The 27,990-nt window shown below is 35.1% G+C and overlaps 2 protein-coding genes across 7 annotated transcripts in view; one reads left to right on the top strand and one right to left on the bottom strand.

Moving 5' to 3' along the window:
• Nucleotides 1-27,990, top strand: part of LOC141377032 (uncharacterized) — a 316,142-nt gene that overhangs the window by 274,192 nt on the left and 13,960 nt on the right. The window lies entirely within an intron of this gene.
• Nucleotides 14,267-27,948, bottom strand: btbd3b (BTB domain containing 3b). Of its 3 annotated transcripts, none has more exons than XM_087279572.1 (5): nt 27,569-27,948; nt 27,083-27,405; nt 24,934-25,024; nt 20,856-20,974; nt 14,267-18,472 (listed from the first exon to the last, which is right to left on the bottom strand). In XM_087279572.1, the coding sequence occupies exons 2-5, from the start codon at nt 27,391-27,393 to the stop codon at nt 17,440-17,442; spliced, it is 1,554 nt and encodes a 517-aa protein (XP_087135698.1). In that variant the 5' UTR covers nt 27,394-27,405; nt 27,569-27,948; the 3' UTR covers nt 14,267-17,439. The 3 variants fall into 3 exon arrangements, with proteins under 3 accessions (XP_087135698.1, XP_087135699.1, XP_087135697.1); XM_087279573.1 differs by having other exon boundaries at nt 27,083-27,335; nt 27,569-27,763; XM_087279571.1 differs by having other exon boundaries at nt 27,083-27,948.

Genomic DNA, 27,990 nt, shown 5'->3' on the forward strand with positions numbered 1-27,990 from the left:
GTTTTATATCTTCTAAATGTGAATGTTGTCACTGTTTTGTAGCACACTAGCTTATAGATATCTTGAAAATTGACAATATTGACACTAAAAAAACATTATTTTAATTTCATGGGACCTTTATCAAGCTACAAACTTGGTGGGTGTGCAAAGACTGCTGATTAAGTGGAGAGGTTTTAGTAAAGATGTTTGAAGAGCTGTTAGTTAATATCTAACCATTAGGAAAAAATTTACATTATAGCATTATATTTAATCCGGAACTACAACGCAAACTATTATAAATATGTGTTTGGCCATTAACCTCTGAATGCATAATTATGCAAACACATTTATATGCAAAAAAGGAGATGGCTCTGCATGAAAGACCTGCGAATGACAGATTAACCTGCTGCTGCTGCTTCAATATGGTAGGAAATTAAATATGAAAGGATGATGTGTCGAGATGATTGACAGGCATTGACATGTAGCTAAGCAACATAAAGACCCATTAATGAGGAAGTAGTTTGTCCCAAAGCTTGCATACACTTTACAAAAGAGTACATACTTTTAGGACGTAGTCTTAATAGGCGGATTAGGACTCAATTTTTGTTTTGTTTTTTTGTTTTGCGTTATATTTTGTGTTTTTTTTATTGTTTTGTTTTGCCTTTTTGTTTTGTTTAGCATTTTTGATTTGTTTTTTTGTTTTGGGGTTTGTTTTCATTCATTAATTTTCTTGTCGGCTTAGTCCCTTTTTTAATCCAGGGTTGCCACAGCGGAATAAACCTCCAACTTATCCAGCAAGTTTTTACGCGGCGTATGTCCTTCCAGCTGCAACCCATCTCTAGAAAACATACACACACATTCACGTGCACACTCATACACTACGGACAATTTAGCCTACCCAATTCACCTGTACCACATGTCTTTGGACTGTGGGGGAAACCGAGCACCCGGAGGAAACCCACGCAAACACAGGGAGAACATGCAAACTCCACACAGATATGCCAACTGAGCCGAGGCTCGAACCAGCAACCCAGTAACCTTCTTGCTGTGAGGCGACAGCACTACCTACTGCGCCACTGCTTCGCCCTGCGGTTTTGTTTTGTTTTGCCTTTTTGTTTTGCTTTTTTTGTTTTGTTTTAGATTTTTGTTTTGTTTTGCCGTTTTGTTTTGTGGTTTTTGTTTTGTTTTGTTTTGTTTTGCCTTTTTGTTTTGTTTTGCGGTTTTTGGTTCTTCTTTTTATTTTGTTTTGCAGTTTTGTTTTGTTAAGCAATTTGTTTTGTTTTGCCTTTTTGTTTTTTTGTTTTTTTTTTTTGTTGTTTTCTTATATTTTTGTTGTTTTATTTTTGTTTTGCTTTTGTTGAAATGTTTTGATGTTTTCTTATTGTTTTTTGTTGTTTTGTTTCATATTGTTTGTTTGTTTTGCTTTTTTGTTTTGCCTTTTTGTTTTGTTTTGCGGTTTTTGGTTCTTTTTTATTTTGTTTTGTCTTGTTTTGCAATTTGTTTTGTTTTGCCTTTTTGTTTTTTGTTTTTGTTGTTTTCTTATTTTTTTGTTGTTTTATTTTTGTTTTGCGTTTTGCGATATGTTTCAGTTTTTTTTTCTTATTGTTTTTTGTTGTTTTGTTTTATTTTTTTTTTTTTGTTTTGTTTTGTTCTGTGTACTTCCCAGAAAATAATTGCACTCCTTGGATGTTCACCAGCTAGTTCACTAGCACAAAAGCACAGCATGAAACATCACTTTTTTTTTACTGTGTGCCATTTGCACCATTTATACGAACTATGCTTTTAAACTAAATGTTCCAGTATTTTAAAGGTACACATGAATAGAATAAAATAAAACTTAGCAAGATGTTTTGATTATTTAGTATAATAGACAATTAAATATTGATTTACATAATAGAATGTAAGAAAACAAACAGAAGACTTTGTCTCAGGGACGTGGTTCATAAACAGCAGGGAATTTAAGCATCCAGTGAGCTGCATTAGTGTAATTGCTTTTTAGATCCATTGATCTATCAAAGCATTAGCTTGGTGATCATTTGCATTAGTCCACTTTTTTTCAAGCCTGAAATTATCTTCTAAACATGATCAGCCAAATTATCTCTCAAGTTAACTTCAAATAGCAGGACACTTCAGGTGTGAATGTCAAAACAAGACTTTATAGGGTCAGTTGTTAGCTTACTAATGCATTGACTCCTATCTAAAGTACCCTATGAGCCACATGAAAGAAAATGGTGTGGTTTGTACACCTTCTAATGAGAAAATCAAGGTTTTGGTGTGAGTAAAGCTTAGGTAATTGTTGAAGAATTTGAAATGACCTTTCTTGATTGCTTTGATTAGGTCGCTATTTTAGATAATGGTTATGTTATGATGGAGAACGAAAAAAAAAAAGGAAAATCAATAGCATATGGAGGTATAGCATGGATGGGAACATGCTTTCAAATACTAATATAAGATTTGCAAGGGTTATAATAACATTATTCTTTCTCTGCAGAAAAGTGCCCCAAAATATTGGGCTTAAGCTTCATTGCTATTTCAGATGGAGAGATTTTAAAACAGAATGTTATCTACTTTATATTCAAATAAGCTATACCCCCGGGATGATGAGCAGCATGGATAAGTTGTTTTAGAATGGAAATGCATACACACATACACACACTTACACACACAAAAACTGATGACAAAGTCAATCTGCTACCTGCAATCGCTCCACCAGCCTAAATGAAAAATGACCTTGACTGACAGATTTCTTTCCGATGGCTTCATACAAGATCCAAAATGTGTCTTACATGCCTGTTTTTGGCATGTGACCAGAATTGGCTGTGAAAGATAAATGATTTTCTTCACCGCATGTGAACAAACAAGCGTGTGTTCTTTTAATTGAGAACATGAAACATTTATCTTGTCAGCACCTGCAGTGTTTCAACAGTTTTGCCCTTTTGCATGGTCTTTCACCGCTACTAACAAGACAGGGGAAAAAATAGCTGTATTACAAATGAAAATAGGAACAATTCTATCTGGTCTTACATATACTCGTAAAAAGAAAATACTTTTTTTAAGCACTGTTCTTTTTGTTACTTTCTTGTTTTTGTTTGACTGTTTTTCTTATTTATGCACCTATTGCTCACAAACCATCTAATTGTGTATAATTTTTTCATTTATATTATTTACAATATATTCCACTTATTTTAATGTCCCTCTTTTTTCTTGTGTTGATATGTATGAATGTACCCTGATCTCCTATAAACCACAAAAAATCCTTGTGTGTTTGCATATACACTTGAAAAAATAAAGCTCATTCTGATTCTGGACATATTTTTAAAACAGTATATATGTTCACATTCAGGTAAAGTTATTATTTAATTGCCCACAGATATATATATATATATATATATATATATATATATATATATATATATATATATATATATATATATATATATATATATATATATATATATATATATATATATATATATATATATATATATATATATCGGCAGCGCTAGTTGGCAGCTGTCCGTGGCGCCCAGCTTTGACTTAAGACACTGTTTATATTTTTTCCGCGCCACAGAGCACCATCTGAACAGTTTCGTTTTAAATAACATGCGAATGTATGCAACTGGTGTGCGATACTTTCAACTGTCATGTGTACACTATCGCAGTGCTGAGCGGTGCATCCGGTGTGCGTCCCATTTAATACTACTACTACTACTACTACTACTACTACTACCACCACCACCACCACTACTACTACTGATAATAATATTAATAATAACAATACCACTACTACTACTACTACTACTACCACCACCACCACCACCACTACCACTACTACTACTATTACTGATAATAATATTAATAATAACAATACCACTACTACTTCTACTACTACTACTACTACTACTAATAATAATAATAATAATAATAGTAATAATAGTTGTATTCATATAGTGCCTTTATATGAAACATCTAATGATGCTTTACATAAACCAAACAAAAGCAAGAACACAGAAAACACAAAAGTATGCATGTACTAGGGATGGGAAGATTCATCGATATGTATCGATACGCGGTCATGCGCGTGCACGATGCGAGTGCATCGGTTGAGCAGCAGGATGAATGAAATTTTGGAAGCAAATCGAGATGCATCGGTTTTTGCGAGATGCATCGATTTTTCCGATCGAGATACAGCTTATATTTTTAATATAGAATGTATTTTTTATTTATTAACAAGTGTTGTCAACCTGTTTTTGGCGCATAATTTAATCGACCTACATAAAGTAAGCCTTAGCAATGGATTTGCGGATGTGTACACTTACACTACAACTCAGTGTATCAGGTGTGCGGATAAAGCTAGTGGTGCGCCCTCAGAAAGCGCGAGAAGCAAAACAAACATTTTAGTCCCCACTGAGTTTTAAATCTAAAGTATGGCAAGCAACATTATGGATTTAAGGATGGACGACATGACAGGACAGATGCAATTTGCAAAATGTGCCGCACATCTGTAAAATACGCGGGCAGTCCGACTAATCTGAAATCTCACTTGAAGCGGCGCCACGGTGTTGTTGTGAAAGCATTTTCCAGTGTTCCTGCATCCCCGGCTTTCGCACTGCTTCAACCAGCTCCAAAAGTGGTGAGAAAAGTATTGCAAGTTTTTTTTTTCCGTGCGCAACAGTTTTGTGCGCTCTATGCCAATAACGAATGCTATTGCATTGTTCATCTGCAAAGATATTCAGCCTAGTGTCACGGAGAACGAAGGTTTTAAACACCTCCTCCTGTTTATTTTTATTTAATTATAATAATAATAATAATATTAATAATAATAATAATGATAAAAATAATGGGTGTCACGGTGGCACAGTGGGTAGTTTGACCACCTCACAGCAAGAAGATTGCTGGTTTGTTATATTTTTATTAGCCTGTTGTTTACAGTGACAGTGATGTTTCAAAGCAGCATAACACTGCTAGTTCATGACCTTAAGTTTTGAATATTCAGTGGCAAAATATCTTTGTAAAACTTGTTTTCATAGTTGAAAAGTTAAATCACAATTCTTGTTGTGCAATGGTAAACCTTTATGTTGAAAGAGTGCAAATATATATATATATTTAATATATATTGCACTTATACATTCTGTTTATCTTGAAAATACTTAAATAATATGTGCTATATGTTCTAAAATGGCCCTCTACTGTAAACTGACACTCTGGCTCTGAGAGAAAAGCCAGTTTGTAAAAAAAGTCTTGGTTTTGCTTGGTTTATAAATAATCAAACTCATTCAATGGCACAGCATCCTCTTTCACATCATCTCATAAACTTGATCTAATTAGTTAGTGCTGAAATATCGCATCGTATCGTGATATGGGTGTGAATCGTATCGTGTTGCATCGCAATATGTCACAAATGTATCGCTAATATATCGGATCGTATTCTTTGTATCGAGATGCGTATCGGATCGGCATTATAGCTTAGATGCCCAACCCTAGCATGTACATAACGGTAAACATGAACATAAAGACACAGAAAACTGCAGCTGTACTACCATACAACATGAACAACCAATCAGTGGACAGACATAAAATAATATGCACTACACAAATGAGTTAATGAGCAGAGAGGATTTTTTTTTTTATGTTCAGAAAGGAAATTAAAGAGGTCGGATTTTTAAAACATCTTTTGTTGTGGGAAATGGCATCATTCGGTCTGTTTTTGTACAAAACAAAATGTACAAAAAGGTTGGCTAATAAGGTGAGTGGGTGAGGGAGTGGGTGTTTGTGTGGTTGGACAGAAAAATGTAGAAATGTTTAATGAAAGTATGTGTAAATCTATTCTACTTTATCTAAATGATGTAAATTGTCCCCATGTGATTGCCTTGAAATAGGGCCCTAAAAGGACAGAATTCTGCAAAGAGCACTTGGTCTCTGGGATTTAAGACTATCCAAGTTGCTTGAAGCAGATACTCAAGTGGCTATTACTGTGTCTGCATTATGTACTGAAAAGGTCAATCCACACCGGATCCTCTGGCTGGGCTACTAGACATTTCGTGACAAAGAGCAAGCCAGTGTGGACATGCTTCTGGAAGAAAAGCCCTTTCCAGGGATTTCTCTGGTTCTTCTGTTGCATTCTGAGCAGCTCTTGTCAGAAAGTAATCTCTAGTTGGACAGAAACCTTTAATGCATGTAGTAAATGTACTATATGTTAGGTTACGGCTCATAATGCATTGTCACATTGGATAAAATTGAGCATTAATACCGTCTGCTGTTTGCAGAGACAGTGTAATGAATCTTTAATGATGCTTTATGAAATGCGTGGTTCAAAAGATTGTCTAAATTGACCCAGTGCAGAACAATTACTTCAGCTATAACTTACTGTAGTTGCTCCGAAAGCATAAACTTGTACCTAAATAAGATGAGATGTTAATATTTTATAGATTTTTATTCAAGTGATGTGCTTTCATATAAGCAACCAAATGCATGGACAAAAAGGGGATGGAGGGGGTCTTCATAATCATGAATCGAGGTCTTTGTAATGTCCAGAAGTTGTCAATCTTGAAACCACATTATTTCTGTTACATTACATTTCCGTTCAATCATGTCATTTTGGCAGATGCTTCAATGAATTACAAAAGAGGACAATAGAAGTAATCAAAGCAGCAATATTTTAAATATAAATAGAAAAGTTGGCTCAATACAGATTAGATTGTTATTGTTAAAATGTCAGATCAAGTTTTGAGAAAACTCATATAAGAAAGTTAAAGCAATTTAATAAACAGAACAGAAAATAAATGAGAATATATTAGCAATAGAAAGCCAAAGCATTTAAAAAAAAAAAAATTAATTAGAATAGAACATTTTAGAAGGCAAGAGCCATTTGATTTAAAGGTACCAATGATACTAAACAAACATATACATGTGTATTACCTCATTACAAACATACATGGGAGATTTAATATATTTGTTAAACTAACACAAATTACAGTAGAGTTTACCCATAGATATTGCTTAATTTTAATAGTAGGTTTGGCATGCTGTCCTGAGAGAGAACCCTGAGCTCGGAAATAATGAACTATATGGACAGCTAGTGTTTTTCAGCCAATGATGTACTTCCGATGAAAGTTTTATGTGACTATTATCAATTTCATAAGGTTTCTTTTCCAGCATCAATGTTGTATTGCGATTAGTATACAATCAGTTAAATAGACTTAAGCATTAATTTGGTTGTTAAAACGTAAAAAGAGACAAAAGACCGTTAAAACTGAGGCATCGTCATTAGCAGCAGGCTAGTGCAGAAACTCCATTGAAAACACTGGGGTAAAATAAATGTCCATATTTTAAAGACATGCTGTGGAAAATATAATTTAATGCAGTGCTTCTTGTTTGGTCTGATTTCCACTTTATATCGCATCTCAGCCAGGCAGTGAAGATCATTGTTTTTTAAACAAATCATATCTTAAATGCTGTGATTATGTATGGGATAACAAATAACCGAAAACCCTGGAGCTGGTTGACTGAAATTAAAAACCCATGTGCATATACCCCATTGAGCCCAGGGCTTCTGCTTGGTCAATAAGCATGTAAGTAGGTACGAGGTCAGATAGTTCTTTAGAGCTCCAAAAGGGGGAGATGGGGTGGATCGGGGGATTCTTCAGAAACAAAGATAAGGGAGTAAGGTGAGACGGGCTATTTATTGTGAGATTGGAATAACCTGATTGGTTTATTAATGATTGCAGATGAGAGATCAGGTGCTCCTCTCAAAGTTAGTTTCTGAAACTTCACTTAAACTTTTAAGTCAAGCCTCTTCTGGATGACTCTGAATACATTTATTGTCTGTCTTTGCAGAATGTAGCATTTTTACTATTTGTAAATAGATTACATGCAGTTGCATTAACTCACCCCAGAGCTAATGTCTGTCTTGTTTTCAAAATAAAAGTCCCACATACATAGAACCTATAACAAGTTGTGTTAAACTTAGAAAAAAGGGAAAGAGAGAAAACTGTTGTAATATAACATGGAAATATTGTTGCAAATCAAAAGCTGCTATTAGGTCATATTAATGATCCAATGAGGAACACCACAGCTGGTGTCTTTTTAGTTAATAAATTAATTAATTAATTAATTTTTTGATTGGTCTGTCAGGTTTTTTTTTGTCAGGTTTTTACACTTATTGCATTTCCATAAGATCGAGGAAGCAATGTGTTCATGAATGGTATTCAGCTATGCCTAGGTTTATCCAGATATTCAATCAATGGCACCTTTAAATTAATTTAATTATTTGATAGGGAGAAATTACAGGATGGAAAGCCAATTTTTGTACAAATATGTAGATTTAAAAGTAGACAGAACAGAGAATTTATAAGAGGTGATTTTTGTTTATTCTTTAAGTACAGAATAGAGCAGAATACTATTTAATTTAGTTTAATTTTGTTATTTTCATTCATCCATTCATTTATTTTCTTTTAGGCTTATTATTTATATATTAAAATAATAATTATCAGTGGTTGCCACAGCGGAATGAACCGCCAACTTATCCGGCATATGTTATACACAGCGGATGCCCTTTCAACTGCAATCCGTCACTGGGAATCATCCATACACACTCATTTACACACATACACTATGGACAATTTTAGCTTACCCAATTCACCTATACCACATGTCTTTGAACTTGTGGGGGCACCGGAGCACTCGAAGGAATCCCATGCCAACACGGGGAGAACATGCAAACTCGCTTGAACCAGTGACCTTCTTGCTGTAAGGCGAAAGTGCTACCCACTGCGCCACCGCGCTGCCTTTTATTTATTTTTTAAATTAGTTAATTAATTTATTTTATTTTATTTTTTTAATAAATTGGGAGTATTGGTGTTAGACTACCAAGCCAATCAATGTATAAATACCACTGAGAACATAACAAAGTGTTAGTTTTAGAAAACCAGAGTAAGAACACTAGATGGTCGATGAAATCGAAGAATCTTTTGGCAGTTCTTTTCTTTCTTACTTTTTTGAGTACGAATAGGACAAAATGGCATTCCTCAATAAGCTGCTTGAATGAAAATCCTTTAAATCCATGACCTCTACACCAGTCTACATCTAGACACTTTCACAGAGCGAGCCTGTCAAAGTTAGCAGCAAGTATTAGTTCTTGAGACTAATTCTAAATGAAAGTGTGCTGATTGACACGACAGGCTATTGATCTGTTTATACGCGGCCATTTAACAATCCTGAACTCATCTGAGAACCTATTCAGAGGTAATCAAAAACGCCATGTAGTCCCAACAATCAAAGCTCACCAAATTACTCGCTCCATTTTCTCCATCTACCGAGGCTGGTTACTGTCCTTTTGAGAGTTCTTACAAAAGGAATGAGTGGACAGAGTATTGATCACCGGAGGTGTGGTGAACGGAGGCTCTGAACACACCTCTTCATGTTGATGGGCCGCTCGGGGAGAAAAAAACGCCTTTCTATTAAACCACACCGCAGAACAAGAGGCTTGATGAAATTACGCTTAGCATTTATAAACGCTTGGCTGCACAGAAAAATATGAGCAAGTAGATGATAAGGTTGAAAATTAAAATGTAAAGCTTAGTCACTAGGTTAAGGTAATGAAATGTTTAGGAATTCAAAGAGACAGTTGAACTCATAAACATAAAAAAACTGTAAATTTAATGTGCCCAATGTGTGCACTGTGCAATTGCTTAGTTTAATGTTTTAAATAACATTTGTGAAAGTAAAAAAAATGTCCAAATGAAGAATCAGTTAAACTAAATTAGTTTGTATTGTGAAGCATATATAAAATATTTTTAACATTTCTTTTGCTCTCCAAACCGGCATTTATTTATCCAAAGTGCAACAAAATACCTGTTTTCTATTTGAATATGTTAATAATAATATATTAATAATAATAAAAATAATAATAATAATAATTATTATTATTATATGATTACTGTCATATATTTTTTTAAACATTCTTTGATGAATAGAAATATATTATTTGGTAAAGAAATTATAGAAGTTTAATTTTTTACTTAGCATGAATGGTTTACATTTATTAAAGGTGATAATAAAGACATTAATATTGTCTTGCTGTTCTTTTGAAATGTTTATTTATTAAAGAAAGCTAAACAAATTCTACACAGCTGTTCTTAACAACATCAGTAGCATATATTATATAATAATAGTAATAATAAAAAATATTAAATAGAAATATTATAATTATTGGGCTCCACGGTGGCACAGTTCTCCCTGTGTTCGCGTAGGTTACCTCTGGGTGCTTCGGTTTCCGCCACATGTTCAAAAACATGCCCTATTGGTGACTTGGGAAAGCTAAATATTCCGTAGTGTATGTGTGTGAATGAGTGTGTATGGATGCTTCCCAGTGATAGGTTGCAGCTGGAAGGGTATCTTCGCTGCGTTAAACATATGCTGGATAAGTTGGCAGTTCATTCCGCTGTGGCAACCCCAGATTAATAAAGAGACTAAGCCGAAATTCTTATTTTTTAATATATGAATAATAATATTATAATTATAATAATAATTATTGTTATTGTTAAAACATACATTCATTCATTCATTTTCTTTTTGGCTAAGTCCCTATATTAATCCGGGGTTGCCACAGCGGATTGAACCGCCAACTTATACAGCACATGTTTTATGCAGGGATGCCCTTCCAGCTGCAATCCATCTCTGGAAAACAACCATACACACTCATTTACTATGGACAATTTAGCCTACCCAATTCACCTGTACCGCATGACTTTGGACTGTGGAGGAAACCAGAGCACCCGGATGAAACCCATGCGAAACTCCACACAGAAACGTCAACTGACCTAGCCTTGGCTCGAACCAGCGACCTTCTTGCAGTGAGGCGATAGCACTACCTACTGCACAACTGCGTCGCTTATCATAAAATACAATGTAATACAATTATTCCTGTAATATTCAAATTTATGATCCAATGAGAAACGTTAAAGCCAGTGTCTTTTTTTATTTATTTATTTTTTATTATATAATAATAGTAATAATAATACATGTTTTGAACAACAAATCACAGTATTGAGGTGAAGTCTAAAGGATCACTTGACTGGAATAATCATGCTAAAAATTTAGCTTTAAATCACAGGAATAAATTACGTTTTAAAAAATATAGTCGAAAAGAAAATTTATTTAAAAAGAAAAAAATACTTCAAAATGTTACTGTCTAGCTGTTTTTTTTTTAAGATCAAAAAAATGCTGACATGCTGAGCAAAGGAGACTTATCTTAAAAATATTAAATATCTTACTGTTTTAAAACATGTCTGGCAGTGTATATATAGACCTACTTACTTTAATTTTCCAGTAATGTTAGTGAAAATGAAATGTCAAAAAAATATTCATCACCATTCAATGTAGACAAACTGAACCTCATTCCCTTGTAGTTTAAAAAATATGTAAATCCAATAAAAATCAAGTATTGTCAGAAAGATTGTATTCACAAAGAGCTTATGTTTTGTATATGAAGACAAATGCCACGTCTTGTCTTGCTCTCCATCCTCCTTTCCAGATTGCCTTTCTGCTTTGCCTCTGCTAGCTGACTGAACTGTAATTTAGAGCTCAATATATCATCTCCATTTGCTGAGGACGGTGTTGTACTGTAAGAAGTCTGGCTTGCTGGCTTTACAGACTGTCAGAGCTGAGTCTCTCACTGCCTTTGTGGGCAATTAAAAATATTGCATGCAAGTATTACCAACAGAGAAATAAAATGTTTGGTCCCAAAACATATTGAGTGGAATATATATCAACATTTCCATCCTCGGTGATCATGCCTGACTTCTATAATACTGAATGCTATTGAATTATTTGATATTAAATCCCCAATATCATGTTACATGGCATTGTTGCATTTTTGCAATAAACTTTGATTCTCTTGTCTTATATGATCTAATATATAAGGCTCAGCATAATTGAGTACAGTAATTTTGGTGGATTTAAATAAAACAGATTTATTAAACAGATATATTTATTAAAATAATATTTGAGTCGCCAAACATATTTAGAAATTGAAAGGTAATACAATTAAATTCAAGCAAAATATTTGATTTATATAAATAATACAACCTACAATATTTCAGCTCAATTTTTCAAATTTTTGTTTCTCTAGATTTTTCCTCTTTTTAAAATTTGTATTTCAGATTTTTCTATAACATATAAATGTCGGTGTACTAGTTTTTGGACCGTTATCTTAGCTCCAGATTTGGCTTCAGTATTGATTAATCTAATGCTAATGCACAAATAATATTGTATAGCTTCGTACTAAACATATGAATTTAAAAGATAGATTTGTAAGGGGTGTACTTATATGTTCTGAGCACTGTAAATTTATTATATATAGCCTTTATACAGTCAAGCCTGAAATTATTCATACCCCTGGCAAGTTCTGACATAAAGTTTTTTTTCAAAGTAATTAAAAGCTGAGAATTTTCACAATGATGCCTCTTGTACTTTATCTTATTATCTTTTTGGAGAAGCTTGTGTCTCTTACAGTCAAAAAAGAAAAATGAAAAAAAAAAAGCTGGTTACATAAAAGTAACTTTTGGATAGACTTCCTACTGAGGTTGAATACAGAAGTACGTTTTTACCGTTTTTTTCTGTGGGTCAAACATATAAAGAGATTTTCAAGCATTAAACATATTGTGCATAAGAATGTTAATTGTTTCATACATTTTTCTGCATGATTACAGAAGCGAACGCCAATAGTTTATTAACCAAAAAATCTTTCAGGCACATTTAGAACAATAATCATTTGTTAGCATATTAAAATTTTAATATTTAAAATATTAAATTTTTATACTTTACCTTTACTAAAACTGGTTTTATCTATTTCGTCACCTTAGAATTATAAGGTTCTATCTGTGTTCTGAATGATTTTGAGATATTGAGCTTCAAAGTTTTTACATTCCATAGCAAACAGTATGTGTGTTACATTTGTTTTTTAAATAAAATTTTTTAAAGTGTAAACAACTTATAAAAAAACATCCCATATTGTAAATAAGTTGTCAATTAACAAGAATGTCAATAACTCAATTTTGACAAAAATGTCAGATAGAACCTTATAATTCTAAGGTGGCAATTTGTTAGTATGGCATTTTTAATGATTTGAAATATATATTTTTTTGGACTGATCACTTTTTTTCCTATGTATTTGATTAATTGCAGATGGTGTATCATTTCATCGATGCTACACTGTAAAAAGCAATTTTATTTTTTAAAAAGTAAGTCAACCCATTGCTTTTTAAATGATTTGTTGATTTACTTTAAAATTAGTGAGTAAACCTGTTGCATTAAGATCATTAAGTGATGAACATAATGTGCAAAATTATAAAAAGTTAAATCAACTTAACAGTTCAAAGTTACACATTTACTGACTTTTTAAAATAGTCAGCTTTTTGTAAAGAGATGAACACTGTATTTCCTCAATATTTTGACATTATTTTTTTACATTAATGTCAACTTTTTAACGTAAAGTCCCTTTATTCATCAGAAATGAACCGCCAACTTATCCAGCATATGTTTTACACAGCGAATGCCCTTCCAGCTGCAACCCAGTACTGGGAAACACCAATACACACTCATTCACTCACACACACACACACACACACACACACACACACACACACACACACACACACACACACACACACACACACACACACACACACACACACACACACACACACACACACACTACGGCCAATTTAGTTTATTCAGTTCACCGCCTTTAGACTGTGGGAGAAACCGGAGCACCCGGAGGAAACCCATTTACACAGAAATGCCAACTGGCCCAAAAGGGACTCGAACCAGCGACCTTCTTGCTGTGAGGTGAGCCACGGTGTCACTCCATCTTGGCATGGTTTTTTCATTAAATTAATGTTAGTAAAGTCAACTTTTTAAGTAAAGTACTAATGATTTCTTTTTACAGAGATGAATATTTTCTTCCATATTTTGACACTCATTACATTAAAGTGGACACATTTGAAATGCTTTCTGTGAATATTAAATATGTTTTGCTAATTTAATTTGATGTGGACATCAAACTGGTACATTAAATATTTGCTCCACAACTACAGTATTTATGATCAAATACATAAGCATTTGCTTTATCTACAGTGCAGTATGTATTGACGTTATATACCAAGAATTAAATCTTTATCTGTTTGCTTTTTGATCATCTGATCATATTTGATGATCGTAAAAAACCAAAGCAAATCGAAAATGTTGTTTAAACATATAAACAGAATAAAATGGAAGTCAGTCTTGATGTTATTAAAGAACTGCTTGTTCAGTTTATTTGCATGTTCGACTATCATACACATTCATAAGGCTTTCTGTACTGTAACACACAAACATATGCTTTTACACACATTCACAGAAGTGTTCATCAAAAAAAAAACAAAAAACACTCACAACAAGCTCCATCAAGCTTCTCTTCTAAGTAGTGCACAGAGATTAAAGTAGCTCATGTGACGATCAAATCACTTAAAAATAAAAAAGACGAATTCAACACGCACAAGTAAAGAAATGGCACACATTTTAGTTGATTTGCATGTACTGTATAAATGAAAGTGCATTGCATTTGTGATTGTAGAGTTTAGCTCACTTTATTCAGTAGGATGCAGGACTGAGCGTTGCTGTGTAAGTTTAGTAAAAATAATTAAAGTTGTCAGTGTTTGTTTAAGAAATGGTCGTGGTTAATTTATAAAGCAATCATCTGTCTTCTGCTCATCATTGCTCATCATCTCTGTCACTAAATGTTATACAGGAAATAGAATTAGCTTTTTTATGTGTGTGTTTCTGATGCTTTTGACACCATTATGAAAATAAAAAGGGGGTAACTATGCCAGTAATTACAGCCCAAAGCAGACAAAATTAAATGCTTGCAATATTTCGCTTTTATAAATATGTGATATAATGTTAGTTGACAACATCCCATTTAGTAGCGTGAAGACGGGTTTGTTGGGTGACAGCTAATTATGCTGCTAATTAGCCATGAACACAACACTTACAGAGGTGAAAATGATGACACAATATCCCAAAACGTTATATTGCAAGGCGGTGGAGAATATGATTATGTATTACATGTTTTTTTTCAGATAAATTAAATGTAGCCTATGTGTTTGGTAAGTTAGTGCACTTCACAAAAATTGAGAGACTTTGAACATACTGGTGTTGAACTTTGTTAATAAAAAAAACATGTTTCGTGGAATCCATTAGAGAACATAGACACTTTATTGTAAGATCAATATTTAGAATGTTCATTCTGCTGGATATAATACAACATGAAACAGTTCACTGTACAGTTGATTCCTCTGACCTCAGTCACTCCATATTAGACTTTAAATCAAATAGATTGGGACAGATGTACAGTCTAATAGATTGTACTGTATACACTACTTGACAAAAGTCTTGTCGTCTATCTATGTTTTAGAAACAACAAATAATTTGACTTCTAGTTGATAATTTGGTATCAGAAGTGCTTTATATGTAAGGCTAAGGCCTCTAGATTACGCTTATTTACCAAAATAAAATATGATCATGCCTTGATGTTTAAGTATTTAATTAGGACAGCAAGGTCTGACTTTTTTAAGACAAAAGTATTGTGATGTAACAGAAGTAATGTACAGTGTACACTATAAAGTCATGGTGCGGTGGAAAAATAATGAATATTGTGTATGACTCTCATGTGCCTGAAGGACTGCATCCATACATCAATGCATCTTCTTGCAGGACTGTCAGAGTTCATCAAGATTCTTTGGATTCATCTTCAATGCCTTCTCCTTCATCTTACCCTAGACATGCTCAATAATGTTCATGTCTGGTGACTGGGCAGGCCAATCCTTGAGCACCTTGAACTTTAATGCGGATCCTGATGTATAAGGAGCACTATCCTGCTGAAAAATTTGCCCTCTCCTGTAGTTTGTAATGTAATGGGCAGCACAAATGTCTTGATACCTCAGGCTGTTGATGTTGCCATCAACTCTGCAGATCTCTTGCACGCCCCCATACTGAATGTAACCCCAAACCATGATTTTTCCTTCACCAAACTTGACTGATTTCTGTTAGAATCTTGTGTCCATGCTGGTTCCAGTGGGTCTTCTGCAGTATTTGTGATAATTGGGATGCAGTTCAACAGATGATTCATCAGAAAAATCGACCTTCTGCCACTTTTCCAAATGATCAACTAGAAGTCATGTTATTTTTTGTTTGTTGCTCTTACAATTGGGATAGACGAAAATACTTTTGTCAGGTAGTGTATGTCATGTCTGGTTAAATACTATCAGAAATTCATATCTTTAGAACTGTATAACCTACTGAAATTTACATCTGTCCCACACTGCGTTGTTTTCACTTTAAGGAAATTAAAATTGACATCTTTCTTAACTAAGATTAAAGACTCTGATTTGACATGTGAAAAGTGTTACAAATGCCAATAGTGTCAAGACATTTAATAACTTGTATTCCTCAACATGATTGTTTCAATTAATGTTTATAAATTTTAAAGGGATATTTCACCAAAAAAAAAAAATCTAAATCCTGAACATTTAGTCACCTGTTTTTTTTAGAAGATGTTATGAAGAATGTTGAAAACCTGTAACCATTGACATCCATAGTAGGAAAAACTAATTCTACGGAAGTCAATGGTTACATGTTACCAACATTCTTCAACAGAATATCTTCAACAGAACAAAAACAATATTTGTAACAAGTCAAGGGTAAGTAAATGATGGAAGAGTTTTCCATTTTTGGCCATACTATCCCTTTAAACAGTGAATGTTAAGAAAAGTAAAGTAGTTGTGATGACAGTAACTTTGGTGTTAGGTATTTTGATTGCCTTGAATCATGATGTGGAGAAATACTGAAGTTAGACTGTTATCGTGACTGAATATTTTGTTCACTATTGCTACAATATACATGTGCAAGCGTTCACAAACATGGCGTAGTCATTGTAAACAGCTGAAATAGCCATGGAGTGATAATATAGTATATTTATATATATATATATATATAATTTAGTTCATACATTTAAATATATATATACTGTACAATGCACAATGTCCCCTCTTAAATGAAATTATTCAAAAATATTAAAAATCAATGAAGATATAGAGCAACAGCCAGGCTCACTTATTTTCCAGAGAAATGAGATTTGTCCTTGTAAACAGGTGCAGCGTTATGCAGAGCACAAAATAAATTATTTAATTCACTTTTAAGACAGGAAGAAAATACAGTGTAACATCTTGACAGCCCACCCCCCAAAACACTAAGAGCTCAAAACAAAACCCTTGTAATGCCTGTTATGCCTCAGTTTGCTTGAGCTGGCAGCACTGGAGGAGTTGAATTCTGCCATGAAATAACAGAAAAACAGATCTTGTACGTGTTGTAAAGCTATTTCACACTAGTAAAGTGGGCAGTTTTTTCCCCCCCAAGGGAAACTCAGGCATAGAAAATGAGCTCTGGGATCTGGCCGCCTTGCACACCTGTGCCGTTGGTACTGTCCGAAGAGCACTGAAACTGAAAGGTCACCTTTCCACACTGCACTTCCGTCATACCCTCTTGTCCGAAATAGCTCAGTTCATTTCCATCCAGAACCACGCTGGCAGTGTAGAAAGTGTCCGGCTCGATTTGAACTGGATACTCAAACCAAACGGGGAAGGTGTTACTAGATCCATCGGAAAAGTACTTGCTGAGGTTGGTTCCCAAATTCACCCCTTGCCGTTTGAGCTCGATTTTGGCGGTGTACTCAGCTGACCCACAGCTTGAGCCGTAAAGCCCAAAACCGGCGATGAACACCCGCTTGTCAACAGCGAACTGAATGCTGTCGCAGCGTCCGCGGTATCGCCATTGATTGCTGCGGTAGGCGCACGACTGGAAGCGGTGGCACTTCTGTGGTGTCAAGCCTTTACGAGGTTGACTGGCAAACTGCAGTTCGGGTTTCTTAGCCGCTGTGTACCATAAGAAAATGTCATTGGTTTCGTTTAACGTCAACACTCCTGACTGCGCGGCACCATTTGCGAAATCATCAAGACCCATTGTTGGGATACGTATTAGATATATGGACTGACCCAACACCTTGCGTTTGTTGTCAATAGAGGTGTTCATCTCCCTCCGTTGGCACTCGGCATCTGCCCAGCTTAGTGCTGCTTCAAACACTACAATCTCCTTTGCATTCAGCGTCTCCCGTCTGAGGATGCTCTCCAAGGTCTGAGAGTCAATGTCACAAAAGCCATCGGATTTAAGCGCCAGCTCTGCCTGAGCGTCTATGACTTCCCAGCAGCGTTGTGTCAGGTCTGGCTCTTCGAACAGACAGCTTTGAGATAAAAGAATACACGCGTTTTTGGCACTCAAACTTGTTTCCAAGAAGTTGACGCAAGCCCGTGCCAGGTGTGGGACTATGTACTTTTTGGCTGCGTATAAAGTTGCCAAGACGGTGTCGGCACTTAAGTCAATTTCGTCACAGTAAATGTACCTGAGAAGCAGAAGAAAATCTGGGTTAGCCATGTAGTACATCATCCGCCAGAGTCATTTAAAATGGACGCATCAGAGCCTGCTATTACCGGCCCAGCCAGAAGCTACTATTTTATGATGCAAACCAGCATGTGTTTTTGGTCCACACAAGTCATAGGAAAGCTGTGCTGGAAATGGGAATACTACATTTTGTTATTCCTCTTGATATCAAAATAACACTATTCTGACAGTGGTCTTAACTTTGTAGAATTGTGATTGTGTCCTTGGGAGTGGATGAATTGATCTGCACTTTGATGCATTGTGCAGATGCACTGCAAATCTGATGCTACAGTATATGCATTCTTGGCTACAGGCGATAACTTCTATAGATGCGACGTGATATTCTATAAGGGGTGATCCGAAACGAGGCATATAAAGCAAAAGATAGTATTTATGCTTTTTTATGAGAGTGGGGGAGGAGGGATAAAAGATGCGGGAGGGACGGAGAACAAGAATTTCTCTCAAGAGATGAAGGGAGTGAGAGATGAACGAGTGCAAGAGCAGAGAGAATGGAGAACAGAAGAGGAGTCTCAAGAGAGATGGGTAAGCACGAGTCGAGATCTATCAGATCTTCTGTCATGGTCCTAAGCCCTGAGAGAGGCGAACAAGCTAAGCTCGCTTTATTATTTATTTTCTTCTGGTTTAAGTCAGAGGTCTATTCAACATTTGTGTTCAGGGTTCACTGTGATACACATAAAATACTTTGGGAATAAACTAGAGACCTCAACCAGGGGTGACCTGGAAAAACTTCAAAAGGTTTTACTTAGTTTCTTGCATGATTCCAAAGTGAAATTTGCAGTAAGCGGCAATAAAAGTGAGTTTAGTTATGTCTGAAATAACTTTTAATCACTAGTATCAGTTTTTCTTGCATTGTAACATGTACACTTAATAAAAGCATGTTTTGACATGTTTTAATGATTGTTGTTTTTTCATCAGCATTTTGTAGCGTGCCAACAAAAAAAATCCAAAAAGAAACATATCTATTTTAGTTTGAAACAATAGCTACGTTTCCATCCACCTATTTTTGCGCGCAAAAATTTTAAGAATGAGCATTAAAAATGTATTCGCAAAACAGAGTAGGATAAACGATTATTCGATAAGGAAAGATGCACATAAACTACAATGAAAACACTTTTACCAAACAAATTCCAGTATGCACATTAGAAAAGTCATGTGATTTCGTTAGAAGATATCATGTGATGATAAAAATATGTGTTAATGGATAAACCAGCAGGCTGAGCTCATTGTAAAACATCTGAAATGTTGTTTTGGTCATTCTAAAATTAACCATCTCAGTATTAATGTTATTATATAATGACTGCCAGGACTGTCAAGAGAGTCTGTACTCCGAATCTCACGCCTTCAAATGCGTTCACGTGTTGTCTTCTGAGGCGCAAGTCATATATTAAATAAAGAAATCATTCACACAGTTTCTCCTATCGCAGTAAATTTTGTTTTTACTGTTGATATTTGGCGCCAGTTAAGCAGAAAATGACAATATTGTTCTCTTTGACTTGTTGAACGGAAACAGTGCTTTATTCTCACATCTTTTATGCAATATTCCAGTTTTGCGCATAAAGGTAATTCGCATTTTTGGATGGAGACATAACTAATGCCATGTATAGTAACTATTTACTATTTTTATTAAGGGTCTTTTCTGCAAGACCAGATGGTCAAGCTTTTTGCTGATTTAATTTAATTTAATGTTTTGTTATTTGTTTTTGCAGAGATATGGGGAAACTAACTGAGAATGAATTGTGCCCACCACACATTTTTAGCATCTGATTTATTTGTATGATGCAAATCAGACAGCAGTGCAAACACACAGTACAGTCCCACCTGCTGAAACTGTGTGTGTGCTTCATAAATAAGAAGCTGATTTTTTGAGTTGAAATGCCATGTACTATAAATAGCACACCTTTTTTATTTAAATTGCCCTATAAAGTCATGCTGGACAGCTTTTTTGAAACGAGTACTCCATTCAAAATGACATTTAAGAAGTCAAATTAAGCTATTTGGTATCTTCAGTGTATTCAAATGAAGCTAATCGCAGTCAATTTCAATCAGAAAAGACTTCTTGCAAAGGCCATATCGCTTTTAATGGTCTTGAACCGTCGGCTGTAAAGAAATTACATGTCGGTGTAGTCGATTAACCCTCTGGATGAAGTCCAAAGAGGGGTACTTAGATCAGAGAGAACAATTTTCTTCACTCCTGTGCTTAATTGAAAACAATAATAACTAAATAATCCGTACAGGAAGATAATAATGGTTTAACCAGGCAGATGAGGAAAGTGCTGGCCAGCACAGTCCTGACAGACAAGAAACAATTACTAAAGTGGTCTTACTTTAGCATAGCCAGAAAAGCTGGAGGTTCCACATCAGGAATACGAATCTCATCCGTGTCTTCCGCCAGCTCTCCATAGAACATGGCATGGAAAACAGAGCTTCCCACAGCAAGGACATACTAATGAGAAAAAATATACAGAGGACATCAAAATTACAGAACTCTTCATTTTGTTCATAATGAAATTTTTATTGATCAATACACTGAAAGAATTTTAGTTGTGACTTTACAATGTTAGTACAACTGTTTTACAAAATAACAAGGCATATGCAAACCACAAAAGCACCTTATTTCAGTCTGATCTCACAAGGAAATTTAACTATTTTACGTTTTGTCAGTTTAGTGGCTAATTCGTATGAGTTCAATCATACTAAAATGTCTGAAATTAAAATTTCTGAAACAAAAATTTTAAGGGTGCTTTCACACCTAGACCTTTGTTTCGAAACCTGTTTTGTTTGCCCAGTTAGTGCGGTTCGTTTGGCATATGTTAATCCAGCAATCGCGTTCGGATCTGTGCCAAATCAATCAGTCTAAGATCGCCTGAATGAGGTGGTCTCGGCTCGATTGAAACAAACTCTGGAGTGGATTGATTGTAGTGAGAAAGCGATCGTAGTGAGTAATAGGCATATATGCGGCTATATGAAGAGAGAATGATGAGTAGGGCGGAATGTCATTCCTACCGGTAAATGTGCGTTTCATGTGAAATTCCAAAGTGAAAGCATGTTACCTATTAATGAGAGATGTTTATCTGTTAGGAAAATTGACCAAACAGCAGTCTTGATTTTTCTGTTATTTCTCTCTATAATGTAATACTATAATGCATAAACCAACGGCACTGTATGAGAAAGTTTTACCTCTGATTTATACTTGGTGAGGATGTCTGTGGGTGTCACCATTCAAACTAAAGTGCAGATTTTCGCTTATAATGTTTTATTGCTCATCGTCATAAATTAAAATAAGGGACTCTGCAAAATAAACCCTGAAACTCTGACCAATGTGGGGAGAGTTTACTCGCACGTTACTTTTTTCAGGCCTTTTGGTCTGTTTAAAAACCGTGTGAAAGCAAACCACACCAAAGAGCAACATTGTAATAATATTAATCACTGTTTCGAAACAACTAAATCGATTCACAGGTGTGAAAGCACCCTAAAAAGGAAGTGTAGCACCCAACACCATCCCTAAACCCAACCGTCATTGTAGGATAAGCAAATCATACCAAACTGTCCAAATGAGATTGTATGAATACATAGAAATTAGCCACTAAATGAAGAAGTTGTGAATTGCTGTAAAATCATGTTATTTTTATGAAATAGATCAAACTTATAAAATAGGTATGATTGAAGCATGAAGGAAGATTACAACTCTTATTAGTCTCTCACAATGCTTTGCTGTGATCTTGGTCCTGTCTAGTGACTATATTGAGTAACATTATAGTTTATTTTGATGGTCCATTTGAGTATTAGTAGACTGTCTACTTAATACAGCTCCTTTGACAGACATTTAACTGATTATAAGAAACTTTGCAAGTAAATGTCAGCTTACATTAACCCTAACCCCAACCTAACAGTTTACTTATAAACTGTTAGGTTGGGGTTCATCAAAATAAAGTGTGACCCTATATTGCTTTTCTTTCTGTCACCAGGGATTTTACAGATTTAATCAAGTTTAGATCAGGACTCTGGACTAGCCATTTTATGATTTTAGAGATTTCATCTTCAGGGAACTGAATTATGCTGCCATCTCATGTATTTGTGGATGACTAGCCTTTCGGGGGGACTTGAATTAGTTGATGATATTGTAAAGATGCAGCAGAAATGACAAATTTAAAACTAAAACTAAACTTTAACGTTTTTTTTTATTTTTTTTTTTTAATATTGTGCTTTAGAGTACGATTATGTAACTCATGAAATATGAAAATATGAAAATTAGTCCTGTTTAAATCTGAAATAGTATTAAGCTATGGCCTAAAAATGTAGAAAATTCAAGTTATTCTCAAAATCTTTGTTTCCACTTGCATCCATTTGTCAACAATTAGCATAAAAGTCTACACTTGATTTGAAATAATTTGCAAATTAGCAGTAATGAGTTCAAACATCAAAAATATAGTATCCTATCAAAGGAGCCTGGTATTGAAGGACACTTTTTTTGGCATAGATACAAAAGGTTTCAAGCGATTTTTTTTCAGCCTCCACTTCTCCAAAAATGACCCATTGTGACCTCACAATAAAGGAGTTTTATGTCTTCAACAAAAAACCTGATTATTCTGCTCAAACTCTTTAAAAGAGCCTTCCAGGTGGTTTCATGTAATCAACTCTAAATTACACACAACGTATACAATGACACATTCTGTATTATAACCTGAATCAGAAAGGCACAGCTAGCAATCTTTAATTTCTCACAAGTTGCCCTTCAGGGTTTCTTTTTTCTAAGTCGATTGCATTGTAAAGGTAACGCTTGGCTGTTTTAAATTTCGGCTTGATCCCATTTCCTCGGAGTCATTTGAGCGTGAAGCACACGCAAAATTTCACCCACAAAGACCGATGCTTAATTACAGCTGTAATTTCCCCCTGGGTTTACAAGACACGTGAGTGCCATTCATTTGAATGGCATTTGCTTTCTCCTCTGAAGCAAAGAGTGTTTCACAATGCTGTGAAAGCTAAAAGTTATCTCGCTGATGCTAATGGGTGCACGTAGCTAATGATGAAATCAGAGGCCAACACAGCAATGCAGATGCATTATATAACACGAGCAAAGTGAATATTTACTATTCATTTTTAGCATCTTTTGCAGTGAGCGGACTTAATTTTGGCCTTTTTAATGCTGCATCAGTAAAGAGCTGACCTTCTCCCTCAGGGTCTCTCATGTGAAAAACACATAGCAAATAAATTGTAACTAAGAGGAGCACCAAATAAATGGCAAGAGTAATTTTGCAAAGCACTCGAACGCAAGGAAGCCTTTGCTAGAAGCAAACATAACCTTCTCAAATAAAAATGATAATGCATATCTGAACGCCAGCCAAATGGACATCATAAAAAGGTGCTCTGTAATAACTCTTCATGGCCCATTGCAATATTGGCTGTGGCGATGCAGCAAAGCAATACAATGCCCTTGCCTAAGTGTGCTTTATAAAGCATCACATATCAGCCGAACGCAGCTTTCAATTCTGCCCTCTTAAATGGATAAAAGATGAGTCATGCCTGAATTGTAGGCACCAGATTAACCCTGTCTTTTTAAATAAAGTCTGAGAGCAAAACAAGAACCGGTTTAAATGGGGTTTCGGTGCAGTCAAAATTGGGCAGAGGTTGAAACAAATAATAATGTCATATATAATAATGCCACCCCAGTGGTCCCCATGACATTTTTAAAACAAGAGCAAGTGGAAAGCGTCCAGAAGATCTGAGTCATGTGGAGAAGAAAAAAATTCCTGAACAAACATTCATTCTGAATGCATTCGTAAAGTGTTTTGACAATAAATTCTAGTAAATGTTGTTTTTATTTGTGCATTACCTTTAGAATTATGGCTCTTAATGGAGTCACATCACATCTTTATATAGAGCAAATGAATAAAGTTGTAAAACTGTAAACAAATTAATTTAAACAAGTAATACAGTCTAAAATTCTCTCTAAAATCCAACTTTGTGGCCTGAGCTAGTCTTAATATTTCAGCAATATATTATGGGGGATACTTTTTCAAAACATAGATGGGTTGAATTTGTTTTGTGTGGTCAAAGTCTATGATGTTTCATTTTACCAAGCACTAATTAAGCAGTTTATACAGAGAAATCAAAAGCCTTTGGGAGAAACATTCACGGTGTGTTCAAATAAAAGCGCTGTATTTACATATTCAAACATGCTTTTTTTTTAAATAGAGCACAAATCCAGCTTGAAAATGGGCAAAAGACAGAGGTTTCTCTGTCAAAAGACCTGAGCCTGCTTTACATCAATAATTGAGGAGCGTCTCAAAAAGGCACATGGCCGGCTAGACTGAAAACAACAGAAAGAATTCAGCTAAGCAACAGTAATAAAGCACATTGTAAAGTCCTTGCCCTGTTCTCTGACTGTGTAATGGGTCATCTTACCTTGTGTCCCGGGAGCCTTTGAGTCCCTCCAGACTGACCGACAACAAAGTGAACGTCAGCCATCAGTTCATTATTAAACATCACAGAATTTCTGTAAGAGAAGAGTTGTGGAATGATTTTTAGATGTTAAAAAGCTGATAGACATTCTGATTTGATACAAGATGATTCTATTCTTACAATGGAATAAAGCATTTTGGAAATAGACATTCATTAGAATTCTGCACTTCAGCTGTTTGCATGTCAAATGGTTGTTTCTCAGGAAAATCCTTGGCCTCTGTCAAACAGGAGTTCACAATAGGATCTTCCTCATGCATTATTGGGGTCCTGGCCACATAGGAGCAGTCGGTAAACAAGGAGCGCTGTTCCAGAGTGACTACAAAGCCAGGTCTGAGAGCGCACATTTGTTTTGGCCGGCATGGGGCTTTCCCATGACGACAAAATAAATATTACCCTTTGAAAGAGAGCAAAGCCCTGCATATAAAACAAAACTTGTTCCTTTCTTTTGCCTCGTCGGGAACAATGCATTCAGGGCGGAACAGAGACCAACAACTACACAAATGGACAATTTACCACTGGAGAATGCTCTCAAACTGTTTCAGAGACATTCATTCAGAGACGTTAAATAGCATTTTAGAAACGAGATTCGACACCCAAATGTGAACCTGCTGAATTGTCAGTTTAACTACAGTTTATATGTGAATATAAATGTGAATAAAATTCATGTGGAGTTTTGGAAAATCAAAAGTGATGACTTCAAAGCCACTATTGGTTCTCTGGGCTTGTAATTGTTCAGAATGTGTTTTAAGAAAAATGGTCCGTTGTTTTTTTTTTTACAAACTACCAATAATGTGTCTTTGAAATAATGTGTTTTAAGCATCCACTTGCAAAAAAAATGACAATAACTGTATATGAAATATTCCATGTATATTAAATATTTAATATTCCACTAAATACTCCAATCTCTTATTTTTCAAAATCAAAAAGTCTGATACAATTATTTTATTATTATTAAGGAATTATTACATTAAACATTTTTTTCAGCAGATGAATACAATTTAGAAATGTTTAATTAAATTAAGGTCTTATTTACAGTGCCCAGCGTAAGTGAGTACAACCCTATTTTGAAAATGAATATTTTGATCCATTTCTCAGTGAATAGGCAATGTATTTTGGTGTGTTTAAATAAAACAGATTTATTAAACGGATATATTTATTAAAATAATATTTTAGTCACCAAACATATTTAGAAATTAAAAGATAATACAATTAAATTCAAGCAAAATATTGCAAAAAAAATTGCAATCTACAAAATTTCTTCTTCAAAATTTCAAACTAAATGTTTAAATCTTTTTTGCTTCTCTTGATTTTTCCTCTTTTTAAAATTTGTTTTCAATATTTTTATATCTATATTTTTATTTTTATAATTTATTTTATATAATATGTATATTTTTCATATAAATACCGTAATCATTAGTTATTATATATATATACTGTATAAAGACACTAGAATTCAGCTTAGTGACATTTAAAGGCTTAACTAGGTTAATTAGGTTAACTATTAGGTTAACTAGGCAGGTAAGGGTTATAGGCAAGTGATTGTATAACAAATGGTTTGTTCTTTAGACCATTGAAAAAAAATAGCTTAAAGGGGCTAATAAAATTTAAAACTGCTTTTATAGCCAAAATAAAACAAAAAGGACTTTCTTCAGAAGAAAAAATATTATCAGACATACTGTGAAAATTTGCTCGCTCTGTTAAACATAAAAAAATTAAAAAGCACTCCACAAGTACCCACTATTATTTGAGAAGTAAAACAAATTGTATTTTATGATGCAAGAACAACTGACCTTCCTTAAAAAGAGTTAACATTACCAGCATATTTGATTGTAAATTCACCAGAAACAGTTAATTATAGCTCTTAAATCAGAGTACTAAAACTTTAATTTTGTGTAATCTTGTGTAATTCTTTACACAAAAAAGTGCATTAAAATCTTTACTATAGTCTCAAACAATAGAATCGTGGAAAAACAAACAAAACAAAAATATTCTGTTTGTCTGCAGATGTTCTCTACACAGACTTTTAATCATTTCCTTCGCTTGCCTCCCTCTCTGTTCACCTCTGAGTCTCACACATTTAAAGTTGACCTACCTCTCCCTGATGGTGGAGTAGAGACCCTGCCAGTTGCAGCATTGGATAGTGTTATTATTGTTCAAGTTCTGCTGCTGGTACTGCTGCACCGTGGTGGCCGACGCCGGCTTCTTGGTAGGAAAGATCTCCGCTGCCATCTTCTTCTTCTTCTTGGTCTTCAAAGTGATGATCTCATAGCACACAGGGGGCAGCTTGGACGAGCTGCTGGGACTCCCCTTTTTGGAGCCTTTACTGGACCTGCTCTTAACTGATTCTGGAAGCATCAACAAGAACGTCAGACATTTCATGTTCCTTCCCTTGGCATCCACCATGAGTGTGTTCACCTGCAGAGCAGTGGAAAAGCATGCAGAGAAGATGCTGAGAAGGGAAGGAAGGGTCTGAGAGAAGTGACGACTTTTGGAGAGCCCGCAAAAGCAGAGCGATTAACCGAAACAGGAGAAGAGACAAGACAAGAAAGAAGAAACAAAATCCACTCCTAATCTTCACCTTCTCAGAGCAAACTGTCAGGGAAATAGGTTCTCCGTCCTCTCAAAAGTCAATACGGCGGCTGACTTTTGTGTCCTTTGCTTCTAGTTTGATCTGCTGGCGGACAGCAAAGATGAGTCTCCATACTGTAACTGTAGTGCAAGATAAACGTCCTTCTTTGAATGTCTTCTCTCTCCCTCCTCCAGTGACAGTCCCAGATTTAGTGCTCCTGCAGTGGTTTAGAAGCATCTAGTCCATGCTGTCTCTGTCTCTCTCTCTCTCCTCCTCCTGACACACACACACACACACACGAACACACATACACAGCGCTGCTCTGCAGGATTTGCTTGCCGTGGACCTGCACTCTCTAACGTGTGTTTTGCTGACTGTGGGGGCTGAATGAACGGATGGAGCAGAGAGAGAGTAACCCCTTACCATGGAAG

The sequence above is a fragment of the Danio rerio genome, chromosome 13, assembly GCF_052040795.2.
Source record: "Danio rerio strain M-AB ecotype USA chromosome 13, GRCz13ab, whole genome shotgun sequence".
In the NCBI taxonomy this organism is placed as follows: domain Eukaryota; kingdom Metazoa; phylum Chordata; class Actinopteri; order Cypriniformes; family Danionidae; genus Danio; species Danio rerio.

Coding starts and splice junctions, on each gene's coding strand:
- btbd3b (XM_087279572.1), bottom strand. CDS start 27,393: ATGGTGGATGCCAAGGGAAGGAACATGAAATGTCTGACGTTCTTGTTG. Junction 20,975..24,933: donor AAAGGCTCCCGGGACACAAG/GTAAGATGACCC, acceptor TTTTCTCATTAG/TATGTCCTTGCTGTGGGAAG. Junction 18,473..20,855: donor GCTTTTCTGGCTATGCTAAA/GTAAGACCACTT, acceptor TCTGCTTCTCAG/GTACATTTACTGTGACGAAA.